At 53.6% G+C, this 22,842-nt stretch overlaps 9 protein-coding genes across 9 annotated transcripts; 6 read left to right on the plus strand and 3 right to left on the minus strand.

Moving 5' to 3' along the window:
• Window positions 1-2,880: 2,880 nt before the first annotated feature.
• On the plus strand, window positions 2,881-3,794 carry SETTUDRAFT_39582 (uncharacterized protein; the record flags this gene model as incomplete). The annotated part of the gene is made up of 2 exons (XM_008027725.1): window positions 2,881-3,178; window positions 3,232-3,794. The coding sequence occupies 2 exons, from the start codon at window positions 2,881-2,883 to the stop codon at window positions 3,792-3,794; spliced, it is 861 nt and encodes a 286-aa protein (XP_008025916.1).
• Window positions 3,795-4,590: 796 nt separating this feature from the next.
• Window positions 4,591-4,891, plus strand: SETTUDRAFT_47476 (uncharacterized protein; the record flags this gene model as incomplete). Its single annotated transcript, XM_008027735.1, has 2 exons — window positions 4,591-4,656; window positions 4,722-4,891. Exons 1-2 carry the CDS (start codon window positions 4,611-4,613, stop codon window positions 4,889-4,891), a joined length of 216 nt encoding a protein of 71 aa, XP_008025926.1. The 5' UTR covers window positions 4,591-4,610.
• A 2,116-nt stretch (window positions 4,892-7,007) lies between these two features.
• Window positions 7,008-8,242, minus strand: SETTUDRAFT_151042 (uncharacterized protein). The gene is made up of 2 exons (XM_008027861.1): window positions 7,885-8,242; window positions 7,008-7,828 (listed from the first exon to the last, which is right to left on the minus strand). Exons 1-2 carry the CDS (start codon window positions 8,100-8,102, stop codon window positions 7,279-7,281), a joined length of 768 nt encoding a protein of 255 aa, XP_008026052.1. The 5' UTR covers window positions 8,103-8,242; the 3' UTR covers window positions 7,008-7,278.
• A 103-nt stretch (window positions 8,243-8,345) lies between these two features.
• SETTUDRAFT_39584 (uncharacterized protein) lies at window positions 8,346-8,678 on the minus strand (the record flags this gene model as incomplete). The annotated part of the gene is made up of 1 exon (XM_008027726.1): window positions 8,346-8,678. One exon carries the CDS (start codon window positions 8,676-8,678, stop codon window positions 8,346-8,348), a length of 333 nt encoding a protein of 110 aa, XP_008025917.1.
• A 957-nt stretch (window positions 8,679-9,635) lies between these two features.
• On the plus strand, window positions 9,636-10,912 carry SETTUDRAFT_109868 (glycoside hydrolase family 18 protein; the record flags this gene model as incomplete). Its single annotated transcript, XM_008027862.1, has 4 exons — window positions 9,636-9,805; window positions 9,855-9,879; window positions 9,929-10,181; window positions 10,230-10,912. The coding sequence occupies 4 exons, from the start codon at window positions 9,636-9,638 to the stop codon at window positions 10,910-10,912; spliced, it is 1,131 nt and encodes a 376-aa protein (XP_008026053.1).
• Window positions 10,913-11,342: 430 nt separating this feature from the next.
• Window positions 11,343-14,114, plus strand: SETTUDRAFT_169217 (uncharacterized protein). Its single transcript, XM_008027863.1, has 4 exons — window positions 11,343-12,445; window positions 12,495-12,610; window positions 12,655-13,437; window positions 13,507-14,114. Exons 1-4 carry the CDS (start codon window positions 11,435-11,437, stop codon window positions 14,066-14,068), a joined length of 2,472 nt encoding a protein of 823 aa, XP_008026054.1. The 5' UTR covers window positions 11,343-11,434; the 3' UTR covers window positions 14,069-14,114.
• A 31-nt stretch (window positions 14,115-14,145) lies between these two features.
• SETTUDRAFT_151046 (uncharacterized protein) lies at window positions 14,146-14,962 on the minus strand. Its single transcript, XM_008027864.1, has 2 exons — window positions 14,880-14,962; window positions 14,146-14,823 (listed from the first exon to the last, which is right to left on the minus strand). The coding sequence occupies exons 1-2, from the start codon at window positions 14,926-14,928 to the stop codon at window positions 14,234-14,236; spliced, it is 639 nt and encodes a 212-aa protein (XP_008026055.1). The 5' UTR covers window positions 14,929-14,962; the 3' UTR covers window positions 14,146-14,233.
• Window positions 14,963-15,234: 272 nt separating this feature from the next.
• SETTUDRAFT_151047 (uncharacterized protein) lies at window positions 15,235-17,748 on the plus strand (the record flags this gene model as incomplete). Its single annotated transcript, XM_008027865.1, has 1 exon — window positions 15,235-17,748. The coding sequence occupies one exon, from the start codon at window positions 15,238-15,240 to the stop codon at window positions 17,746-17,748; it is 2,511 nt and encodes an 836-aa protein (XP_008026056.1).
• Window positions 17,749-19,422: 1,674 nt separating this feature from the next.
• SETTUDRAFT_177331 (uncharacterized protein) lies at window positions 19,423-22,402 on the plus strand (the record flags this gene model as incomplete). Its single annotated transcript, XM_008027866.1, has 2 exons — window positions 19,423-20,144; window positions 20,193-22,402. Exons 1-2 carry the CDS (start codon window positions 19,859-19,861, stop codon window positions 22,400-22,402), a joined length of 2,496 nt encoding a protein of 831 aa, XP_008026057.1. The 5' UTR covers window positions 19,423-19,858.
• Window positions 22,403-22,842: the final 440 nt, after the last annotated feature.

Here is a 22,842-nt window from a genome sequence, read left to right on the forward strand (position 1 = left end):
GGGGGGGAAGGGGAGTGGTGGTGGATTTGTACTTGGACGCTGGGAAAAGGAAAGTGGGGATATCCGCGTCCCTTGTGTATGTGTATGTGTATATCTCGTTTTCAGGGGAAAGAAATGCTACACAAGAGAGTTTCCTCACCACCATGGATTAGGCTACTTATCACATTATTTACCCCGCTCCATGTTTTTCTCAGGGGTAATGTAAATACAAATAGTCTTAGGATTTCTACACAGGAAGAGAGCGTACAAGCTCCCCCGTCTCTACCTAACCCCACGCACGTACATTTATCTACCCACCTCCAACAGCGATAACGACGACAGGGCTAGAATATAATTCACCCACCGATACGCTACGCAAGTTCTCGATATCAAGCAATGAGGTTACATACGCCGTTCTTTTTTTTTACCCCGGTTGCATCATTTTCACTTCATCCATACACTTGAAGTCCCGATTCTGTGTTTCTGTTCGGTGATCAAGACGAGGATATTAAGGATTTCTTTGGAGGGATTTGCAATATGTGACTGGATATTTGTTGGGGCCTAGATGGCGAGTGGTGGGTGGTGGGTGTTTGATAATAGGCATACGTCTTTGTTAGGGCGCATGGTTTCAGGCGTATGTGGTGAGAGAGACAGTATGGTAGACAGTGGACACGGATCTGTGGGGTATCTGGGGTTGCGTGGTGTGCAGTGAATTTTTGCAAGGGGGGGGGGGGGAGGAGGAGGCAGAAGGGTGGAGATGGAGGGGTGCAGGGAAGGAAAGAGTGGTTTAGGTAGGGATGTGGATACTTGTTGAAGATACTCGTAGACATGAATGTTTGATCTGCACGTATGGATAAAAAGGTGGTGGTGGAGGGGGCAGAGCGTGAGATTTGATATGATATGATTTAGTGCATTTGTCATCCCTACCTAAAATCTCCCGTGGAGCATGTGGACAGACATGACGCAGGATTTACAGCGGTAGCGCGCTGCCTAGGGGGCAGAGGGTGAGAGAATCATGCATATGCTTTTTTGACAGGGTGGGGTGGATTCTGTTATTATATAGGAGGCTGGTAAGCCTAGAGACGCATATTTAACTCTTGTTGCAGTATGTATAGTCTCTAGCCGAAGAATTCGGAAAACTAGTTTTTCCCCTTTCCAGCAACTCGCTATCACGGTAGCTAAGTGCTTCAAATGCTAAGGGTAGATAAAAATACAAACAAATGATCTTCAAGATCCTAGATCTGGTGTTTGGGGTCGAGATGCTGAGAAGTTAATTGAGTGTCGTAGTGCACGAAAAAGGGGGTTGCTGCGAGTAGATTGCGTAGGAGTTGTAAAATCCGGATTGGAAAGCCTACAAATCAGACGTCATGAACAACGATACAATCTCCCTGGATAACGGCACTGTAAACTTCAACCCCTCGTTCTGGCTCTCACTGAAAAAGTCAGTTGATGCCCAAGATACAAAACTTGACCCCAGAAGCCCAATTTGCCTCCTGTTGACTTGACGATGAGTTCGATCAGAGACAGATCCTTGGGGCCAAAATACAAGGCTGACGACAGTCACTGTCGAAGCGGTGTAGACGACGCAATCGACCAATACTACGAAGCCAACAATGACACTGCCAGTATCTAGGAGGGCTGAAGAGATCATCATTAGCACGTGGCTTGGTGATGGTGGTCTTCGCTGTCTCGACCAGGCCGTTGGATCCGTTCCGTGCTGCAAGAGTGAACCAGCATCCTCTACACCGGTCAGACTTGAGGCTCAAAACTGAGCGCAGAACCATCTTGACAAGAGTTTTCGTCTGCGTTGTCAGGACGATCATCGCGTACGTAGGCGCGCTGAAGAGCGCCCTGCTTCGCTACACGCCTGGGTGTTGGTTCGGCGGAGGTGCCAACATCACACAGCATCAGCTGCTGCACGAGGGTGTCATCTGATAGCACAATAGCGGGCTAGCGGCATCCCATGGTGTACAGCGAATGGAGGACGTCTTCCCGTTTTGAACGACTTCGTCGCGTTCCATCATGGCGAGAGCCGGAGTCGGCGCTTGGGAAAGACCAGCGCATTCTTTCTACCCTCATATCCCCTGGGTGCTTGCTTAGGTGCTCCTAAGCCAGCAATGGTAATCAGATAGCGAGCTGTTATGACGGTACGGTACGTACGGCGGGGTCGATGGAGCTAGCGAGCTTCTTGGATATTCGCTTGCTAATCGCGAGCCTGCAAACTCCCAGAAGTGGAATATCAGTCCTAACCTCAGCTGCGGTAAAAAAAAATACGTTCTGGCGGATCTGCGGATACCGGTAGGACTATGGCTCGGGCCGTAGGACAATGGTCGGCTTCTCGAAGGATCCTAGAGATGATGCATCTCTACACACCATCTTACAACCCCCGGCCCATCTCCTTTCTGCAGCACAGCCTCTGGCAAGCATTGCGGACTTGGTCGTGATCATGGATGCTTATGGTTTTGGCTGCAGCTTCCTTTCGTATGTGAGGCCATGAGAGTGCCAGTCTCATCGTCAGCCCTATCAGAACGTTTCTAGTCGCATATCCGGTGAAGATTTTGTCTGTGGTTGATGCATATGGTCTGCGAAACGGCCTCAAGCGGTGTATCTGCGAGTTGTGTGTTGTAGCAATGGCTGGCTCAAAGAAGCACCAATGATGCGTAGCCAGCCTCTCAGCGATATCGTCGTGTGTCGTAAATCTGCTTGACAGCTCAGCATGAGGCTCTGCAAGACTGATGAGACAGGTCCAGAGTATTCGAGTTTCAGCTAAATGCCGCTGCTCGCTGAAGGGAGTCCGGGATATAAATGCGCGCCCGCCAGACGACAGACTCCATATCAATACAACCAATCCAGACTCTTTTGAAACACCTATCTCTCCACCAGAAACTCATCCTATACATTATGGCGGGCAGAATGAACTCTTACTCAACTGGACCTTCTTTGAAAGAACGTATCAGAGCCTTATACAACTTTAGCGAAACTTTTGAGGCTTTCGCCCCGTTTCCACAAGCCTTGGTCCATGAGAGATTTTTCAAAGCAAAGGGAATGGCGATTGCATATGTTGAAAGCGAGGTCTATAAACATCAGCGAGCTGTTGAGACGTATCTCAGAGAAAGTCTCGAATCCAAAGACTCTGAACCGGACGAGACTGTATATACGCAGACAATGAACTTGTTTGTCCGTGATGTGTTACGCCATGGTATGTAGGCTTTCTGCCCACGGATGTCCCTCACCAGCTAATATATGAGAAAGATCAATTAACCGAAGGGGGTCGGAAAATGTGGAAAGCTCGATCGCCGTCAGCTCTCGCCATGCGTCAGTACCGCTGGCTCAGCCGTGTAAACGAGCCAGGCGTGCGTGCCGCAAACGGCGAACTAGCCTCAAAGTATGGCGATATGGGCAAAATGAGACCGTCCGATCTTGCCACCATGTTCCATGAAGACCTTGCGCCTATGGAGCAGTTTGTCTTGCGAATGGCAAATCCGGTATGGCATTACCTGGTCAATCCCTATAAGGATCTCTCCAATAAGTTCTCTGAGAGACTCATATCACTTCTACCGATACATAGAGTTGCAGATTACAACCAAGAGGGTTACGAGGATAGTGTGGCGAAGGAAACGCTCGAAGCTGTAGCGAATGTCCTTGTGTACATGCTGTTGACGCTAATCTTGGTTGCTCCCATTGCGATTTTCAACACTGTGGAATCCCAAAAGGTCCGGATCGCGGTCATGCCGTTCTGCTGTCTGCTTCTCATCTCGTCAGCACATCGTATGGGAGAAAAGCCTATGCTCATGGCCACACTTGCAACCGCGTAAGGCTACCGTAGCAACTGTTTGGTTTTCTGGAAACAAGTTACTAATTGTGCCACAGTTACGTCCAAATCATGGTGACTTACGTTGGGACGACGGGCGATCAACATGCCGGGCGATGAGTGGAGTTGGCAGGACGAATTTCGACGGCAGTGGTCCTCACCGACTATCGTTGCTCACGGACTACAGTAACCCGATTAGTTTGACTCCACGCCGTCCATGATTTAACCTTCCCCTTGCTCATAACTCTTAATTACATGCAATGTTGATCAACACCACAAGTCTCAAGTCCATGGATTTGCCCGTGCACTTTTATTGGGACGCCTGACGATACGCGTCCTTCTTGTTCCGCGTACCTGCGTAGATGCCACCTGGTGCATGACACGAATCGACCCGGAGCAAGGTGCCGATGACTGAACATTTTACTTGGCGAAGTCCAACAAATTCATTCTGGAGAGAAGGTCGCTGCTGTATCAAAACTCTACATGACGAGTCAAGGCTTCCACGGAGAGCAGTCACCATGACGCGGTGCCAACAGAGTGTTTGAAGCAAAGCCACACCCGTCACGTGTGCTGCCCGGACTCGCATGCCCAGCGCCACTCATCATAAACGCAAGGCTGGCTACTAACTGCTAATGTCAAGCTGCCCCTAAAAAAACTTCGCCACAATCGCTTCTCTATGCTGAAAATCGTAGGTGCCGGCTGACGCACTCTGTAGCTATCTCCATCGTTACATTCCCAACTCCATCACCCATTACCTTGATCCTCTCAATATTTTTTCTCCCACTTCCAGGCCTTTCACTGATTCCTTCGCGTGCCCTCCATGAGCACTGTGCGTTTTCCTTTGGATTCTTGGTTCCCAAAAACCGGTTTGTTCGATCCTTCACATGCACCCGCATCACGGCAGCATTTGGGGATGCTAACTACAGGGCAGAAGAGAAACTCAAGCGTATTCTACGCGATGCCCCCCCGAAGCCAGCCCCTCCGCCGCCTACGGACAATGAGTCACCAAGGACGGATGTCGAGCTCCAAACACTACCCGCACATGAACACTGCAACGGCAACCTGACTCCAGCGACGCACATGGACTCTGCAGCTCCCTGAAATGTACTCGGCGCGTTATACAACGCGTTTTCCATGCCACGAGCCGAAAAGCACACCTGGACCCTCACAGATCCGCGGCGGACTTACCGGTACTTAGAGTCCCCTCACAACAACGAACATCACAACCGCCCTTCGGGGTTTTTTATCAACCTGGAGAAGTTTGAACGTCTTTTTATGCATACAATGGTCATTCAGCGATATTTTTGTCTTAGACCTCCATGGCGATGTGCCATAAAAGCATATTGTATGATAGGGCGGAGAGAAAGTCGGGTGTAGGCAGCTAGATAGCCATTGTTACATACATTCACCAGCCAGGAGATAGAGAATACTGTAAAGAATCATGCCCAAACGACCTGACACGGCGAAATCAACCCCCTCACCCCACGCGCACACAGAACACACACATACACACGACATACGCGCACACGCGTATACACACGCACACACCTTGCAACTACGCTCTGACTGCTTAGATAGCAGGGCTCTCGCGGATACAACGCGCATAGCGAAGCACCACTGGGAGCCCCGTGCTTCACCCGCCCCCATGCCCCATGGGAGATTTTGTGTGGGGACGTTGAATATCATACATACACGACGCGGCAAACATCCATGCCATTGTCTTCAGCCGCATTGTACAGAGACCCAAGAACCCGGATATGCGCCCGGCCGTCTAATTCTTCATGTCACGCCGCTGGTAGCATATCTACATGTTCAATACGCGCTGCTGCAAAAGCACAGGATAATGAAGCCCCAGCCGGACTGTGTGTCAATCTCTTCTATTCTTAGAATTCTGTATACAAAAACATCTGTTCAGTAGTGAAAAGCAAAATATGGACCGCTGGGTCTCAGCGGATATGAACATGCTAGAGACACCTTTTACCCGGAGGATCCCATCAGCACTCTTCCTATGTCTTCCGGTTCTCCTCTAGAGCTCTTGTGTGTGTGTGTGTGTTCTTCGTATATCCGCGAACATCCTCGCTACGCGTATAAGTGTGTAGACCGTATTCGGGGTGGAGGATCGTCTCATTTCGATCCGTGTTTTATAGCCATGGCAGTGCAAATCGTGGTTTCGAGTGATATGTGTGTAATCGAAGCACGTATTATATTTTTTGTGCAGTGTAAGGTGCACGAGTGTGTTAGTGGAGAAAGCGACAGACGTCTCCAATCGGTGTATAGGTCGAATGTTGTATAGGGACCAGAAGGTCATGCGAGGATTACTGACGGCATGGTCACCCAGGCTTCATCGGAATGGTCGGGGGAAAGGAATGGGTTGGTGTTATATCTCCTCTTCGTGGTCCATGAAGTGGGCGGTTCCAAAGCCAAGTGATATATTTTCCATGTGCTAGTACTTCTGAAGTGGGGCACTATTCTGGGGTAGACAGTGTTCACTCTTGTACTTCTTCCTACTCTTGAAGCAGAAATGATTGGTTTTTTTTCATACTTCTGAATTGAAGTCGAAGCTGGAGACTGAAATGAGTCAGTCGTATCGTCGGTGTGTATATAAGTGGGCTCACCAGCGCGACAGCGATGGCCGAAAGTGAAGCACCAATATATATAGTCCTGGCCAGGTAGGATTAGATGAGATGAGATGGGTTTCCTAGACGTGTGACGAAGTGCATCTAATATAGGCGTACGTACAAAGGAGAGCCAAACAGCAAACTGCTTGTCCGTGAGCGAAGCGCGAAACATGGACGCGAACAAATGGAAGCTGACAGAAGTGCTCAGACGGGTGATGTGGAGGCGCAGAAAGAGTGAGACGACATCAGATCATCGGGGTGTGGAGAGTGATCCCAAGGCATGTGTAGGCGGAGGAGTATATGACGGCCTAGTGGAGACGGATGACAGTGCTTCATTGGGAGAGAATTAAGGGAAAGATGGGCTAACCTGATGGGATACTACGATATCCGCCTTTGTTTGTGTTTTTCAGTTCAACGCAGGACAAAGGTGCTTTGTCCTTAGCTCCACGTGGCTGTACTGGGTTTTGTAATCGGCATACCTAGTTTTACATGCCAAAGCAACGGCGAAGTGGTGGCAAAGCGGAACATTGGATTGAGAAACATTCGACTGTCGAGCCGCACACTTGAATCTGATCAAAAAGGCATCTGGTATGCATAATGGAAATTCATATTTGGATAGAAGCATCCAGCCTTCATGGACGGCATATTACGAATGAATGATACCTACCAGCCTCAACAGCGTGACAAGGACATCCAAATGACTACCGGTTCCATCGGTCGGGGCTATCACGGCCCAACATAGCATAGACAGTTCAAGGGTATCTTCCTAACTCTCCATCTCATGGCCTCCTTTCCTAGATGAGGCTGGCTTTCGCCCAGGTGTAGGGACATGCCCTGATAAATGTCATTCTCTCAAGCACCAGTGGTCTCTCAAAAGTCTCCACCTCGTCCCCTGCCACCCCTGCCTCTCCTGCCCCCGCGCTTCTTGCGGTCCCAGTTGCCCCTAAATCCGCGACCGCCTTGGTGACCGTTCCTCTCGTCGCGCTCGCGCTCTTCCTCTTCTCTCTTCATCATCTCACGCTCTCGTTCTAACCGCTCTGCCTCAATCTCCTCTGGGCTCTTTTCTACGCGGACCTCGGGCTTCTTAAGATCGGTGGGGAATCGCGCGTGTGCTCCGTACTTGCAGCCCTTGCCTTCAGGGCAGAAACCGCATAGGTAAAAAGGACATAGCTTGTCTTTCTTGTTGTGCTTCAGCGCACAGTATGGGCCGAGTGGGCAGAAGCCTCGATCGTAGTGTGGGCAGGATGGCCGCTTCGCATCGGGATCCAGGTGGAGGTATAAACAGTCGTCGCCGTTTGAGCAGGTCTGTGTTCGGGCGTAGTAGGAGCATTCGGGCATCCGTCGGAGGTTGTATTCGTGAAGAAACTCGCATGCTTCTCCTTTTTTGCACAGGCCCCGCAACCAATGCTTGCATACCAGACTGGAAGTTCAGTCAGCTTCTAGTACAACCATGGGATACACTACAGGCTTGCATACTTGTTATAGGACGAAGAAACGTTGTGCTTGTTAGGACACTTGTTACCATCTGGGCAGTGGCCCTGGAGATATGCTTTGCATGTCGGGCGATCGGGATTGAGGCCAAATCGGTATTCACGTCTAAGGAATTCGCTGAATTTAAAGTTGTACTGCGGTGGCCGAGACTCTGCGGGTGTTTGTTCGACCGCTGGCGCTACTGATGTCATGACCTCAGTCATTATCAGCGCGCTTTATGGTTTACGCGTAAGAATATGATCGCGCGCTGTGCTCTGGTAGCTGGTGCGACCGATCACGACCTGACCCGCTGTAGCTTGTCGCGTAGAAGGCGTGTGTGGTGTGGCGAGCGGGCGTGTAGCTGATTGCAATGTGATACAGTTCAAGGCATCAAGTCTTCAATACAGGCGCAGTGACTCTGCGAAGTTGTCGTTGTGTTGAAGATTTGGGTGCTGTTCCAGGTGTAGTCAGATGTCGACGCAAACGGTTCGCTGGACAGGCCGCGGGATCGACAGCGCGAAAGCACGTGATCGCCAAGCAGTAGGTGCAGCCTTGTCGCTCGTGCTCGCAGCATCTGTGTCTGCACTCATCATGCAGCTTACCGGATCTGCATTGTACAACGCTTCTGTCCCACATCGTTTTTCCTTGTGCTGGTCTCTGAGCCACATTCGAGCTTTGCGCGTGCCGTTGAACCGACTGTCAATGTTGGCACAGCCTTGGGACCCCACATTCTGCTGCGCCACAGCTTCCACCTCACTCTTGGACGGCCCGCCGATACGAACCTGCATCCTTGCCGCCATATTTGCGATCAGCTATGTCTGTGCCCTGGATCCACCTCCATACTGCATTTCCTTCTCTCAAGCCCATTTCCGCAAAGTGATATCGGATGCTTCTTGTCTTCGATCTTCCCACGGCTTGCGCCATCCTCTGCCCACTTGGACCGGGGGACTGTTCCGATTATGCTGACAACAGCACTTTATTTGAAGCTTTGCGTCATTTTAACAGGGCTCGTCTAACACGAACATGTCTCCAGTCCGTACGACCCGTTTACTGTCAATGGCGGGTTCATTAGGGCTGCTTAGGCCTCGCAAGATCTCAAATGCACTCAGTCCGGTTCAAGCTTTCTGGTTTCCTTTTTCTGGGCGCCAGCATCTAGATCACGAAGACCCAACATTGGGGACGTTGCGGCCTCATCTGTGAAGCAAGTCGACCTTGACGCCCACTATCCACCAGTCTTCTCGCAAGACGATTGGTTCATTTCACCAAACTACCAAGCTGGGCTTCACCGTCTACTGTGGTGTGAAGCTAGAAGCAGCTATAGCAATTCCTGCAGAAGAAGCTTCTCCCGTTCAAGGCCAAGTGGCGGGTCCGTTGACATCTAACGTGATCACCCGTGCATTACATCACCGAGCGGCCTGTGGTGCCATGATGACTTACTCGGCGGGAATATACAAGAGCAGCGGGATATGCTTCAAAAGTCCTTTGACATCACGATACCTGCTCAGTACTTTGCTTGTCAGCTTCTCCCAAGTCATATAAATAGGCAGACTATACATTTACAACAACGTATTCTATTACGTACCGATCCCCACTCGTGCATTCAAGACCATACCTGGCACCCGATATTTTCTGCTAACGAGTAATGCAGAGCTTCCGATAGCCGTCCAGCTTGGATCCTTCGAGGCCAGCTACGGGTCTCTACCTGCAAGGTTCCCTGACATGCAGCAGGCTAAGCCCTTAGCTTACGACGACCGACAATGAGCCGCGACTACTTTATCCCACTTAATCACGACACTACCTTTTCCACACCGCTGCAAGTCATGTATTGGAACGGCGTCTACTATCCTAACTGGCGCATCTATCGCGACCAGCCGCCGGTTTCGCTAAACTACGACGTCATTTCGCATGTCTTCTATGCGTTTGCCTGGTACGTTGTGTTCGGAACGGGCCGGACATGTGCGCTAACACGGCTGTAGGGTGAAGGAAGATGGAACAGTATATGTATGTTTATTGAGACGTTTGGGTGGTCTCTGGCTGACCTACTCGACAGCTAAGCGATGAATGGGCGGATGCCCAGATTGATGTTCCGGGTGTTGACGACATTCCTGCAACCAAGGGCTGTTTGAACTCGTTTGCACTTATTAAGAGAAAGTATACACGGTTACGAGTAGTGCTCTCCGTTGGCGGCGGTGGCAAGGGTAGCGAGCCATTTGCGGCTGTTGCCCGAGACCCGGCCTGCCGTGAGCGCTTCGCCCAGTCGTCTTTGGCTCTCGTGCAGCAGTTTGGTATCGACGGAATCGACAGTTAGTCTGCCTCCTGCTAGTTGTGACGTGCCACTGAACAACTCACAGTCGACTGGGAGCACCCGGCCGATGCCAGTCAGGGCCAGGACTTTATCGCTCTGCTAGCTGCCATCAGGCAGTATCTGCCAGCTCCTCAGTACACTCTGTCGTCAGCACTTCCTGCGGGCGAATGGGCTCTTCAGCACATCCCCCTGGGGCATGCAGCACAGTATCTGGACATGGTCAACCTCATGGCGTATGACTACTCTGGGCCATGGGTAAGTAAATGTGGTCACCAGGCACAGCTGTTCACGCCGCACATCCCACACAGCCCTGAAGCAGCGATATCCTGTCACTCTGCCGCCTCGTACATGATAAGTCAGGGTGTGCCAAGGCACAAGATTGTCATGGGTGTACCAGCCTATGGTCGAAGTTTCACCGGCACCCACGGCATAGGCCACCCGTTCTCGGGTCAAGCAGGCGAAGAGGGTACATTTGAGTACCGAGACCTGCCCCGCCCAGGGGCCGAGGAGCACGTGGACGAGCAGCTGGGGGCAGCATACTGCGTTGGAGGCGACGGGGGTCTTGTCACGTACGACAACCCGCATACGGTGAGGATGAAGGCCAATTACGTGCGGCAGAACGGACTGGGCGGACTGTTCTACTGGACTGGAACGGGAGATGCAAGTTCGCTCACCCAAAAGGATCGCAGTTTGGTATATAACGGCTTCCTTGGCCTGTTCCCGCAGTAGTTGGTGGTACTTATGCGGATGAAAGCACCGTTCTCTCTGCCGACCTTGTCAATACTCTGTTGATCGTCACAGTACCGTAGCCCCATATAAAATACGGCGTACTTTGTGTATATGTTGTTGATGTTTCCATGCCCTTGTTTCATGGGAACAGCTCTCGCACGGTGGTTAGGTTCGACGGGGCAGCTTAGGCGGCTCGGGCCTTCAGCATGAAACCCTGGGTGCCTGGGTCGAGGCAGCGTGGAGCACGGATCTGCAGGCTTGTGCAACTACACCTCGTTCTTCCACAGTTGCAAAGAGTACGTGTACACTGCCCGCGTCTTTGGTTGCGCGGCACAAAACGACCGAGACGTCTATTCCAGCCTGCCCTCGGAGTGTCGAGCGGGCCCTCGCTGGCGCAACGTGTGCAACTGCGTATCGCGAGCGAAGGCGCATTGATGCGGACTCGCGCCGACCCATATGTCTGCACCTCCTCTCTCGCTGGAATCTTGTACGCACGCCTCCGACCTGTAGTGTCCGCAGATCATGGATGCGGCGCTGACGCTCAATGCAGCTGAATACGATCCCATTGACCATCTCAACGCCCTCTTCTCGCACCCCGCCACGCTCTCGTCGGTCGCGGCCACGTCCGAGGCCCTGCGCAGCTACCAAGATGACCTCGACGAAGACATCGCCGGCGTCATTGCCTCGCAGTCCAGCTCGGATTCCGACAGCGTGCAGCGCATACAGGCCGCAAAGGCTGAGCTGGCCGACCTGTTCAAGCGCATCGAGAGCGTCCGGGAGCGGGCCATGCAGACGGAGCAGACCATCACCGAGATGACGGCAGACATCAAGCGCCTGGACAGCACAAAGAAGAACCTCACCCTCTCCATGACGGCATTGAAGCGGCTGCAGATGTTGACGACGGCATACGAGCAGTTGCGCAGCCTGAGCAAGTCGCGCCAGTATAAAGAGTGTGCCCAGCTGCTGCAGGCAGTGATACAGCTCGTGGCCCACTTCAAGAGCTATCGCTCCATAGACCAGATTGCCACGCTGAGCCGCAATGTCGCCGACGTGCAGGGCGAGTTGCTCGAGCAGGTCTGCGAGGACTTTGAGTTGACCTTCGCCAAGGGTGAAACGGCACAGCGCAAGGCCATGCTTGCAGAGGCCTGTCTGGTGATTGATGCCCTCGGCGAGCATGCGCGCACACGGCTCATCAACTGGTACTGCAACACGCAGCTCCGCGAATATCGGCAGGTCTTCCGCGGCAACGACGAAGCCGGCTCTCTGGACAATATTGGGCGGAGATACAGCTGGTTCAATCGCATGATGAAGACGTACGATGTCGAGCACGCCTCCATCTTTCCCTCGTACTGGCGCGTGAACGAGATGCTGGCCAATTCGTTTTGCGAGGGCACGCGCGAGGACTTCAAGTCTATATTGCAGAAATCCGTACGAAGAGGCGACGGGCAAAGTCTGGACGTGGAACTCCTGCTGTCGTGTCTGCAGGAGACGCTTGATTTCGAGCAGAGTCTGGAGCGGCGGTTTTCCAATGAGGTTTGTGAGAAAAGGATCAAGTCACGGCATGTATACTTACACTGTACAGTCTCGCTCTTCACTGGATACGGTGGCTTCCAAAGAAGACCGGCCACATGGTTTTAGTCAAGCCATCTCTGAGGCTTTTGAGCCTTACATGAGCTTGTGGGTTGAGTCGCAAGACAAGTATGTGCCACGCGCGTGTTTGAAGAGCATTTCTGACGATTCAGGCAACTTGCAATGCTCATGCCCAAGTACCGGCAGCAGCCTCTGCGCAACCCCGAAGAAGAATTCTCTCACCAGGCCGTCATACCTTCGTCGACAGAGCTGTTTAGTTTCTATCGCTTGACTCTGGCGCAGTGCGCTAAACTGTCGACCGGAACGAGGCTGCAGGAACTGTCAACAACATTTGCCAAATACCTAGACCAGTACGGACAACAAGTACTCTACTACTTTCTCAGTGAGAAGGCGGGTGCCCAGGGACCGTCTATCGAAGATGCGATTCTCATCCTCAACACTGCAGACTACTGCTACGTTACTTGCAACCAGCTAGAAGAGAAGATACGAAGCCGCATAGACGAAGAGTTCAAGGAAAAGGTGGATTTGCAAAGCCAGGCTGATGTCTTCATGGGCATCGCCAGTGCAACAGTACGCATGCTAGTCCGAAAAGTCGAGATTGCATGCGAGCCTAGCTGGCGGGAGATGCGAAATACGCCCTGGGCAAAGTTGGAGAGCGTTGGTGATCAGAGCACATATGTCGGCGAGCTGCTGCGCAATGTCAAGGAGAGGTCTGGCGAAATCCTCAAGTACCTCCACAAGCAGCAGTATGCGCGAGCATTCTGCGACAACCTCGTCGATCTCATGGCAGCGGCATACATTGCCAACATTGTGCAGTGCAAGCCCATTTCCGAAGTCGGCGCAGAGCAGATGCTGCTGGATTCATATGTTCTGAAAAAGGGCCTCACCGAGATACCCACGCTCAATGACGAGCCCGGCACCGCGCCATCCGCAAGGTATGTATTCCGAAGCGGGCTTTTTGTACTCGTTGGAGAAGCACACAGCTAACACGCATGCAAACACAGTTTTATCAAACGCGTCAACCAATCGACGTCAAAAATCGATCCCCTGCTCAAGACGCTGCAGGTCCGCCCGTCGCCGCCCGAAGCGCTCGTCCAGGCCTACCTCATCCACATTGCCGACAAATCCGACACCAACTTCCGCAAGATCCTCGACCTCAAGGGTATCCGCAAGGCAGAGCAGACGCAGCTCCTCGACCTCTTCGCTGCCTTCCGCGCATCCCCCAACCACGCCAATCTCGTGCAGAACTCGCCCTTCCTCACGCCCTTGCTGATCCAGGCGGGCTCCGGCAGCGGCAGCGCGGCAAGCGTCATGGGCACCATGGGCACCCCGAGTCTGAGTAGCGGCCGGTTCGATGCAGCGGGCCTCGGCAATCTGCTTGTGAATGCGGCGCGGGATGGCGTGGACCGGTTTGGGAGCCCCGCGCCCGGGCAGCAGCAGGGTGCTGCGGGTGCGGGCGGTGGGGATGGCGGCGCGAATCTGGAGAGCAATTTGAAGAACATTGGCAAGTTTTTCAGGCGAGATGTGGGCTTCAGGGGGTTTGGACGAAGCGAAGATGCACGGTAGAAGTGGTGGTGACAGTAGTAGTAGTAGTAAGGCATGTTGTCGGCCGAATTCACGTTATCTCAAAGTGAAAAAAATGGGGGTTCAATTGCATGTGTCGCTTTCACGCGTTGGGGGGGTATCATACATAATGCGTGGCCTCTCTACAAAGAATAACCAACAAGCTCATCAGTCGTTGAAAATGAAGTCGAAGTTGAGCTCGTCGTGGCGTCCCTGCCCCTCTTGGTCGCTCATGAATACATCTCCTCCGCCTATGCCGCCGTCGCCATCGCCGTCACTAATCACCATGGCCTCTCTTCTCCGCCGCCGCACTTCGCGCTCCGAGCCGCCCGCGCCGCCAACATGGCCACGGCTCTCCATCAAGCGCCACCCGCCCCTGGGTGTCTGGGGCGCAAGCGACGAGTCGCGCCAGACGCCCATGTCGCACAGCAGGTTGAACGCCAGCTGGGCGCGATGCACGACCTCGTCGTCCTTGCTGTACAGATCCTTGATGAGCAGATCCTTTGCCGTCTTCGAGGCGTAGAAGCGCGTGCACAGGATCTTGGTGGCCGACGCGCGGATGTCGCTGTTGTGGCTGGTTGCGAGCGTCAGCAGCGACGATGTCTTGATGGCGTCTTCCTGGTGTGTCGGCTCGTGCGGGCTCGCGGGTGGAGCGCCCCGCGGCGACGCAAGGTTCTGTGGGTTGCGGATTGCTGTGAGGCTGCGCACATGTTGTAGGCCTGAGGAGACTTGCTGTACGGCGATGAAGGTGAGGACGCCTGTGAGGGGAGTCTGGTTAGTGGGGCGGCGGCGGTGCAGCGAGGCATCAACGGACCTATGCCGAGCCAGAGCCAGTGGTCGGGGATGTTTGTTGTCTTCGCCATGGGGGCTTGTTCATGGTTTGCTGGGTTGAAGGTGGAGGCGCAAAGACATGACGCAGTGCTGTGAGGGAGTTGAGAGCATGCAAGCGATGATGTCGGGAGCCGCGCGCAGGGTGGGGGGAGGAAGTCGCGCTAAGACGGGTACTAGGCCGGCCTACCCATGTCGCAACTTTTTGGCCCGCTGAAATTATTTCACCAACGCCCATCTCGTGTCGCCCACGACAATTGCCTTTCCCCCACCCTTTCTTCGCCGCACACACAGCGATTTACTCAAAAAAGGGCTCTGGCGGCCTCGAGTAGCCTCCCTGCAGAATGCCGCCGTCGCAGCTGAAGCGGCTGAAAAGCTCGCTCCGCGAACAAGGCATCACGGGCCCGCAAAAGTCCAAGAAGCAGAAGAAGTCGCAGGCCAAGAACGCCGACCAGCACCAACGGAGAGCCTCTGCGCTGGCCTCGATCCGCGAATCATTCAATCCGTTCGAGTTCAAGCACCTTGCGCGTCCCCACAAGCATGAGTATGTGTCTGCGCAGGCAGAGAATGCGCCCAAGAAGATCCTCGGCCGGCCTGGTGTCACCAAGAGCCAGGGCGAGGAAGCCCGCAGGAAGTCGCTGCTGCCAGAGATGCATCGCAAAAACAAAGTCGGAGGTATCCTGGACAGACGCATTGGAGAAGACGATCCGACCATGAGTCTCGAGGACAAGATGATGGCGCGCTTTGAGAGGGAGCAGCAGCGCAAGAGGGGTGGCAATGTGTTTGATCTCGAGGACGATGCCGACGAGGTTCAGCTGACCCACGGCGGGCAGTCGCTGCGTTTTGACGACGACATTGGTGAGGAGGACTACGATGCGGCGAGTGTTGCTGGCTCGAGCGATGACGAGGATGGCTTCTTGAAGAAGAAGAGGCGGAGAGACGATGTCGACGGCGAGGCGGATGGCGAGGCGCCTGCCGAGGAGCAGCCAGAGCGGAAGAAGAGCAAACAAGAGGTCATGAAGGAGGTTATCGCCAAGTCGAAACAGCACAAGTACGAGCGTCAGGCACAGAAGGAGGACGATGACGAGCTGCGAGATGAGCTTGACAAGGATCTCAACGACGTTCTGGCTGCGCTGCGTGGACACATCAACAAGAAGCCTGAGGCTGAAGCACCCAAGAGCTCGCAACTCAACGACTTTGGAATGAATGCTGACCGCGCAGCGCTTCTTGCGGGAGCGACACAACAAGACAAGGACAGGGAGTACGACACGAGGGTGCGCCAGCTGCTGCAAGACCAGCGTGCGAAGCCGACGGAACGGACAAAGACGGACGAGGAGAAGGCCAAAGAGGAGGCCAACCGTCTGAAGGAGCTCGAGCAAAAGCGCATGAAGAGGATGCGTGGAGAGTCGATCAGTGATGATGAAGAGCCACGCAAGAAGGGTGTCGAGGAGTCTGATGAAGACGATGAGGACGAGAGTCTGCCGGACGACGCCGCTGAGTTTGGACTCAAAGCTCCTGGGCAGCTCCGACCAGAAGGTGTCGAAGACGAGGATGATTTTATCATGGACGACGACCTCATTGCTACCGATTCTGAAGCTGATATATCCGATGACGGGTCTGACGCTGGCTCGGCTGTCGATGATACCATGGCCATGGACGACGACGACGCAGACTTTCTCAAGGATGTCATGCCAGAGCGCAAGGAGCAACCCAAGGCAGTCAAAGGCGTGCTCAGTCTCAGCGCCGAGCCCTCTTCGAAGCTGGCTTTTACGTATTTGTGTCCGCGATCACACGAAGAGCTGCTAAAGGTCTTCAAGGATGTTGCTGCCAACGATACCTCGACAGTTATTCAGAGGATACGAGCGCTCTACCACGCCGGTCTCCATACCGACAACAAGAACAAGCTTGCCGACTTTGCTTGTGCGCTCATTGACCATGTCTCATACCTCTCGAACCAGACGCCAGCCGCGCCCCTGGCAGTGATTGAGGCCATTATTCGTCACGTTCACTCCATGTCGCGCTCGTACCCTGTGCAGATTGCGACCAAATTCCGAGAGCACTTGAAGCAGCTGCAGGCCTCCAACGACCCTACGCCAGGTGACCTCGCTGTTCTGTCTGCTATTGGCTCCATCTTCCCTACCTCTGATCACTTCCACCAAGTCGTCACGCCAGCCATCACTCTCATGGCACGCTGGATGGGCCTTGGCTCGCCGGCCTCGACCAAAGACGTTGCTACTGGTGCTTTTATTGGTGCATTGTGTCTGCAGTACCAGATGCTATCAAAGCGATACATTCCCGAGTTCATCCGCTATACTGGACTCTGCCTTAGTTCGGAACATGCTACGCCTGCGCTTCTAGCCGCTCACAGCAAGAATGTAATCACGGCTGCCGAACTCTGGGGTGCGTCGACAGCGTTTATCGAGATTTTCACACCCCTCCTGGCACCTCTGGAGGCGGCCAAGCAAACTTCAACACTGCAAAACGTACATGCACGCCTCTCGCTTGCGCGGTCTAAACGACGTCCTCTCCTGCTCCACAACCACCGGCCGCTCCCCATCAAATCCAACATTCCCAAGTTTGAAGAGTCGTTTGATCCCAACCGCCACTACGACCCCGACAAGGAGCGGTCGGAAGCCAAGAAGCTGCAGAAGGAGTACAAGCGCGAGCGGAAGGGAGCGCTGCGCGAGCTACGCAAGGACGCCAACTTCATTGCTCGGGAGAGCCTCAAGGAGAAGAAGGAGAAGGATCGTGCGTACGAGACCAAGTACAGGCGGCTGGTGGCAGAGATCCAGGGCGAAGAGGGCAGGGAGAAGAACACCTACGAGAGGGAGAAGAAGGCGAGGAAGAGGTCGTAGATCACGTCCCAGGGTTATCTTGGGCAGTGGGCATCTGGATAGAAGCAAAATGCAAAAGACGGCGCAGGTGGGTGCCGCTTCGGTTGTTCAAACTCTCCCCTTTTCTCTGCAGCTGCACATTGTTGTTTGTCTTTGCTTTAGCTGCGGTACACCTACCTACAACTAAGGTGTAGCACTTGCTTCTGGTGCAAAACACGGTACTGCAATGGCAAAAGGAAATACGGCTCTGGCGACCCTCGCCGAGTTTTTGTGGAGGAGCGGAAGGCCCCGCAGTTTTAATTGCCGTTTGCAGATACTGTCCTCACCGCTGACGCAATCCGGACATGCCATCTCCACAGAAACCCAGAAACCGCTATCGTGGAGTGGGGATGAAGGCAGCCGAGGGCTAGGCGGGAGGGAGAACACGTAGACTGAGGGCTGCTGCTACATTACTCTCGGAGAGGACCCGGTCCGCCTGGCAAAGCACCGAGCAGGCGAGACTAGCCGCGTTTTGATGCACACCCGATAGTAGCAATCTAAGCTACCAGAGTGTAGGTGTAGGCTGGGGGTGGGTGGCGATTGGGCGACGCGTATGTTGCACTGTCGGCGGCCATGCCATCACCCACACAGACATGGGGGCGAGAACAGGCAAAGGCGGGGGACAAGACTCGTGCTCGGGCTCCAGGCCTATAGAACAAAAAAGAAAAGGCACATGTGCTGGCAGATCGGGGGGAGGGAATCAGAGCAAGAGGGAGAGTGACATGCACGGCGTGAGTCGCTGTGCCCTGAAAGCGAACCCCCCACATTCAACTGAGCCTGTGCGCGCCTAGTCTCAAAAGCAACCGCCTTTCCCCACGTGCGGCTGCCTGGCTGCCAGAAAAAAAACCTTAATTGAACCCACAAACTTCATACACACGCTCGCTCGCTCACCCACACCACCGCTTAGGGCCCCCGCCTACTGCAATAGCGCTTATTGTCCCTGGGGAGCTTGCCCTGGAAAGGCCGCTGGTTCCGTGGAGGCTGAACCTGCTGCCCTCTGCCATCCCGCGCTGCCGGCCTCGCCCACCATGTGACGTCAGGCCGGATTCTGGCGACACCAAGAGAAGCATCGTCGGAAGGCGGGTCGAAAGCGCATCTCGCACGTCACGGAATGGCGCGGCGTTGGGGCCGTCGAGTCCACACCTTGTCCAGTCCGGCGGCAACAGTGCTCCCTGCAGCGGTGCAGCGACCCTCATCGTGTACCCAGGGACCGCCCGCGGTTGCAACGACGCTCGCCAAAGCTTTACAAAAAAAGCCCACGGTACTATAGTGTGGCTGCCGTGGCAGCCAGCTAAGCTCTCTTGGCTGTCCTCACACGCCGAAGTCGACATCTCTGCTTCCGAGCACGCAATCTGCGCCCTGTCCGCTTTTATTGGGCGCTAGTGTGGACCATCGCCCACTATCACATCCTTCACCCAGCTATCCCTGTCGCCATGTCCGCACACCTATGCACCATGGACCCATTCTGAAGCTGGGTCCACGGAGAAAAGCGTCGCTTTTGCTTGCAATGTCAGGCAAATCAGATCGGCATAAGCAACCGTGTGCTATTCCTCCCGGACCCTTACCCACTCAAGCTCTGCTTGAAAATGCTCGCCCGGTCCTGCATACCTACTCTCTCTCCATCACTGCCCTCTTGTCTTCGACCTCCGCGGAATAGCACTGCTTGCCCACCTGCCGGCTGAAGAATTCAACCAGCACTGACATGCTCAGATGCCCCTATTGGCGATAGTGATCACGCAATCAGCGGGCCAACATCAGCAATACTGAGGCGTTTTCTAGGTTTCGGCCCTACTGGCCTCTCACCCTCATCGCCTAGATTCTGTCCATTGCCTCGTGGCCAAGCCGTCCTTGGGGCTGAACCACAAGACACGCCTCTGTCATACCCCCTGGTTATAGCACTCTTGATTGGTACCAAGCTACCGAGCTCCCGTCCCGTGCTTCTACGCGTTCCCCGTCCCCGGAATTCATAAGAGACAAGCTTCCGACAAGCAAGTTTATACTTTCTTGTCGCAGCCACTCTTCCAGGCACTTTGCACTCCCGTAGACACGGTGCCCCTATCCACATTGGAGTCGGAGTAGCATTTGACTAGCCATGGCCTCAACAGCCAACAAAGTCGGCCACGGCCTGGCCAAGGTCCTGGGCATCGACCTCCATTACAGGAACGAGACGGGCTCGGAACGCGTTACGCGAGGAGAGAGCGTCTTCACTGTCGACTCTGCCGATACCTATGTCGAGGACGAGCCGACTACAGGCGAGTGGCTACACGAAATCCTCCCCAGCAGTCACGATGTAGTCGAATATCTATACAGCCTCATTCCTTTTATCCACTGGATGCCTCACTACAATACGCAGTGGCTTGTCGGAGATCTTGTTGCAGGTATGTCAACATGCAAGATTGTACCATCAAAACACTGACCTCTTCTAGGAATCACAGTTGGTGCCGTCGTCATTCCCCAAGGCATGGCCTATGCAAAGCTCGCCGAGCTTCCTGTCGAGTTCGGACTCTACTCCTCGTTCATGGGCGTGCTCATCTACTGGTTCTTCGCTACCTCCAAAGACATTACAATCGGCCCGGTTGCTGTCCTCTCCAAAGTGACTGGCGGCGTTATACTATCAGCGGAAAAGAAACTGGCTGGCCAACACATACCAAAAGACATCATCGCATCCTCATTGGCCATCATTGCTGGTTCAATTGTTCTTTTCCTCGGCCTCGTCAGGATGGGCTGGATCGTCGACCTCATCTCTCTGCCTGCAATCTCGGCCTTCATGACGGGTTCTGCCCTGAACATTGCTGCGGGGCAATTCTCTACCATGATGGGAATCACCGGTTTTTCTACAAGGGACCCCACATACAAGGTGGTTATCAACTCTCTCAAGCACATTGGACGGACCGACCTCAACGCATCCTTTGGCCTCACATGCCTGTTCCTCTTGTACGCAATCCGATACTCGTGCGGCCGACTCGCAAAGCGCTTCCCGGCCAAGGCCAAGCTGTTCTTTTTCCTGAACACGCTACGCACGGCCTTTGTCATCTTGCTGTACATCCTGTTCAGCTACCTGGTCAACCGACACCACCGGGCTAATGGCACCAAGCCTTCCATTAGTACGCTTGGAAATGTTCCCCGAGGCTTCAAACATGCCCGCGTACCACACATTACCATTGACATCATCAAGTCTTTTGCTACGGAGCTGCCCTCGACTGTCATTGTGCTCCTTATTGAGCACATTTCCATTGCCAAGTCTTTCGGCAGGGTGAACAACTATGTTATCAACCCTTCGCAAGAGCTGGTGGCTATTGGTGTCAGCAACTGCCTGGGTCCCTTTCTTGGAGCCTATCCCGCAACCGGTTCCTTCTCGCGTACTGCCATCAAGTCCAAGGCCGGAGTGCGCACGCCTTTTGCAGGTGTCATTACCGCTGTCGTGGTGTTGCTCGCCATCTACGCACTCCCAGCCATGTTCTGGTATATCCCAAATGCGGCTCTGGCAGCTGTCATCATCCACGCTGTGCTCGACTTGATTACGCCTCCAAACACGGTTTACCAGTTCTGGCGCATCTCGCCCCTTGAGGTCGGGATCTTCTTCATCGGCGTCATTGTCACTGTCTTCTCGACGATTGAAAATGGCATCTACGTCACCGTATCTATATCCGCTGGCATGTTCGCTTTCCGTTTGTTCAAGGCCAAGGGACGCTTCATGGGAAGAGCCAAGATCCACTCGGTTGTTGGCGACCATATTCTTGACCCGACTGATGACGACAAGCAAATTCCCTCTTCCAGGCAGAGACCCGTTGAAGGTGAGGACTCTATCCGCGAGGTCTTCCTACCCATTGATCACAAGGATGGATCCAACCCTACTATTGAATTGGAGGACCCATACCCAGGTATCTTTATCTACCGATTCAGTGAAGGCTTCAACTACCCCAACGCAAACCACTACCTCGATCAGCTCACCGACACCATAATGTCAAAGACGCGCCGTACCAACCCAGCAATGTTCAGCAAACCGGGTGATCGCCCGTGGAACGATCCTGGTCCACGACGTGGCAAGGACTCTGAGCTGCAAGACAATCGACCAACGCTCAAGGCCATTATCCTCGACTTCTCATCGGTCAACAATGTCGATCTTACCGCGATACAAAACTTGATTGACGTCCGGAACCAGCTCGACAAGTACGCCGCCCCAGACACAGTCGACTGGCACTTTTGCAACATCAACAACCGCTGGACCAAGCGCTCTCTCGCCGCCGCCGGCTTCGGCTACTACACGCCGGACATTCCGGAAAGCGGCATCACACAGCGCTGGAAACCCATTTTCAGCGTCGCCGAAATCGGCGGCTCCGATTCCGCCGCAGCCGAAGCCGAAGCCCGCGAAAACCTCCGCGCACAACGCACCTTATCCCAAATCAAAAATCACGATATCGAGGCCGCACGCGCAGGCGAGTACTCGGGCAACAGCTCGGAAACCGGTAGCATCAACAAGCAGCTGGAGAAGAGCAAGGCGTATGGAACGACGAATGAGGCGCAGACGAGAAATAAGATTGCCGTTGTGCAGGGTCTCAATAGGCCGCTTTTCCATGTCGATGTTACGGCTGCGCTGAATAGTGCGCTGGCGAATGTGCAGAGGAAGAGTCATTGAGCGAGTCTCTCTGTTTTTTTTTCGTGCTTTGTTGTTGGTATGAAATGAGCGAATTTTTTATTTTTTTTGGTTGGTTGGTTGTCTTCTCAACTTTTTTTTTTCATGACGGGTTATGTAACGAGGGATTGCTATGGTATAGGACTTTGCATATGTGTGTAATGCTCGGCTTTTGTGAGTGAGAGAGAGAGAGAGAGAGAGAGAGAGAGCCTCAAGCTAGGGACATGGTTTAGGTTATATATACCGCTTTTCTTCTTCTTCTTCTTCTTCTTCTTCTTCTTCTTCTTCTTCTTCTTCTTCTTCTTCTTCTTCTTTTTCTTTGCATATATACCTCTGTTTTTGGTGGTTGTTGTTGTTTTTTTCATAGATGAACTTTGAATGATTGAATGGAATCAAATCAAGTCAAGTCAAGTCAAATTGATTGAAATCAATCATCATAATCA

Source organism: Exserohilum turcica, assembly GCF_000359705.1.
Source record: "Exserohilum turcica Et28A unplaced genomic scaffold SETTUscaffold_20, whole genome shotgun sequence".
Classification (NCBI taxonomy): domain Eukaryota; kingdom Fungi; phylum Ascomycota; class Dothideomycetes; order Pleosporales; family Pleosporaceae; genus Exserohilum; species Exserohilum turcicum.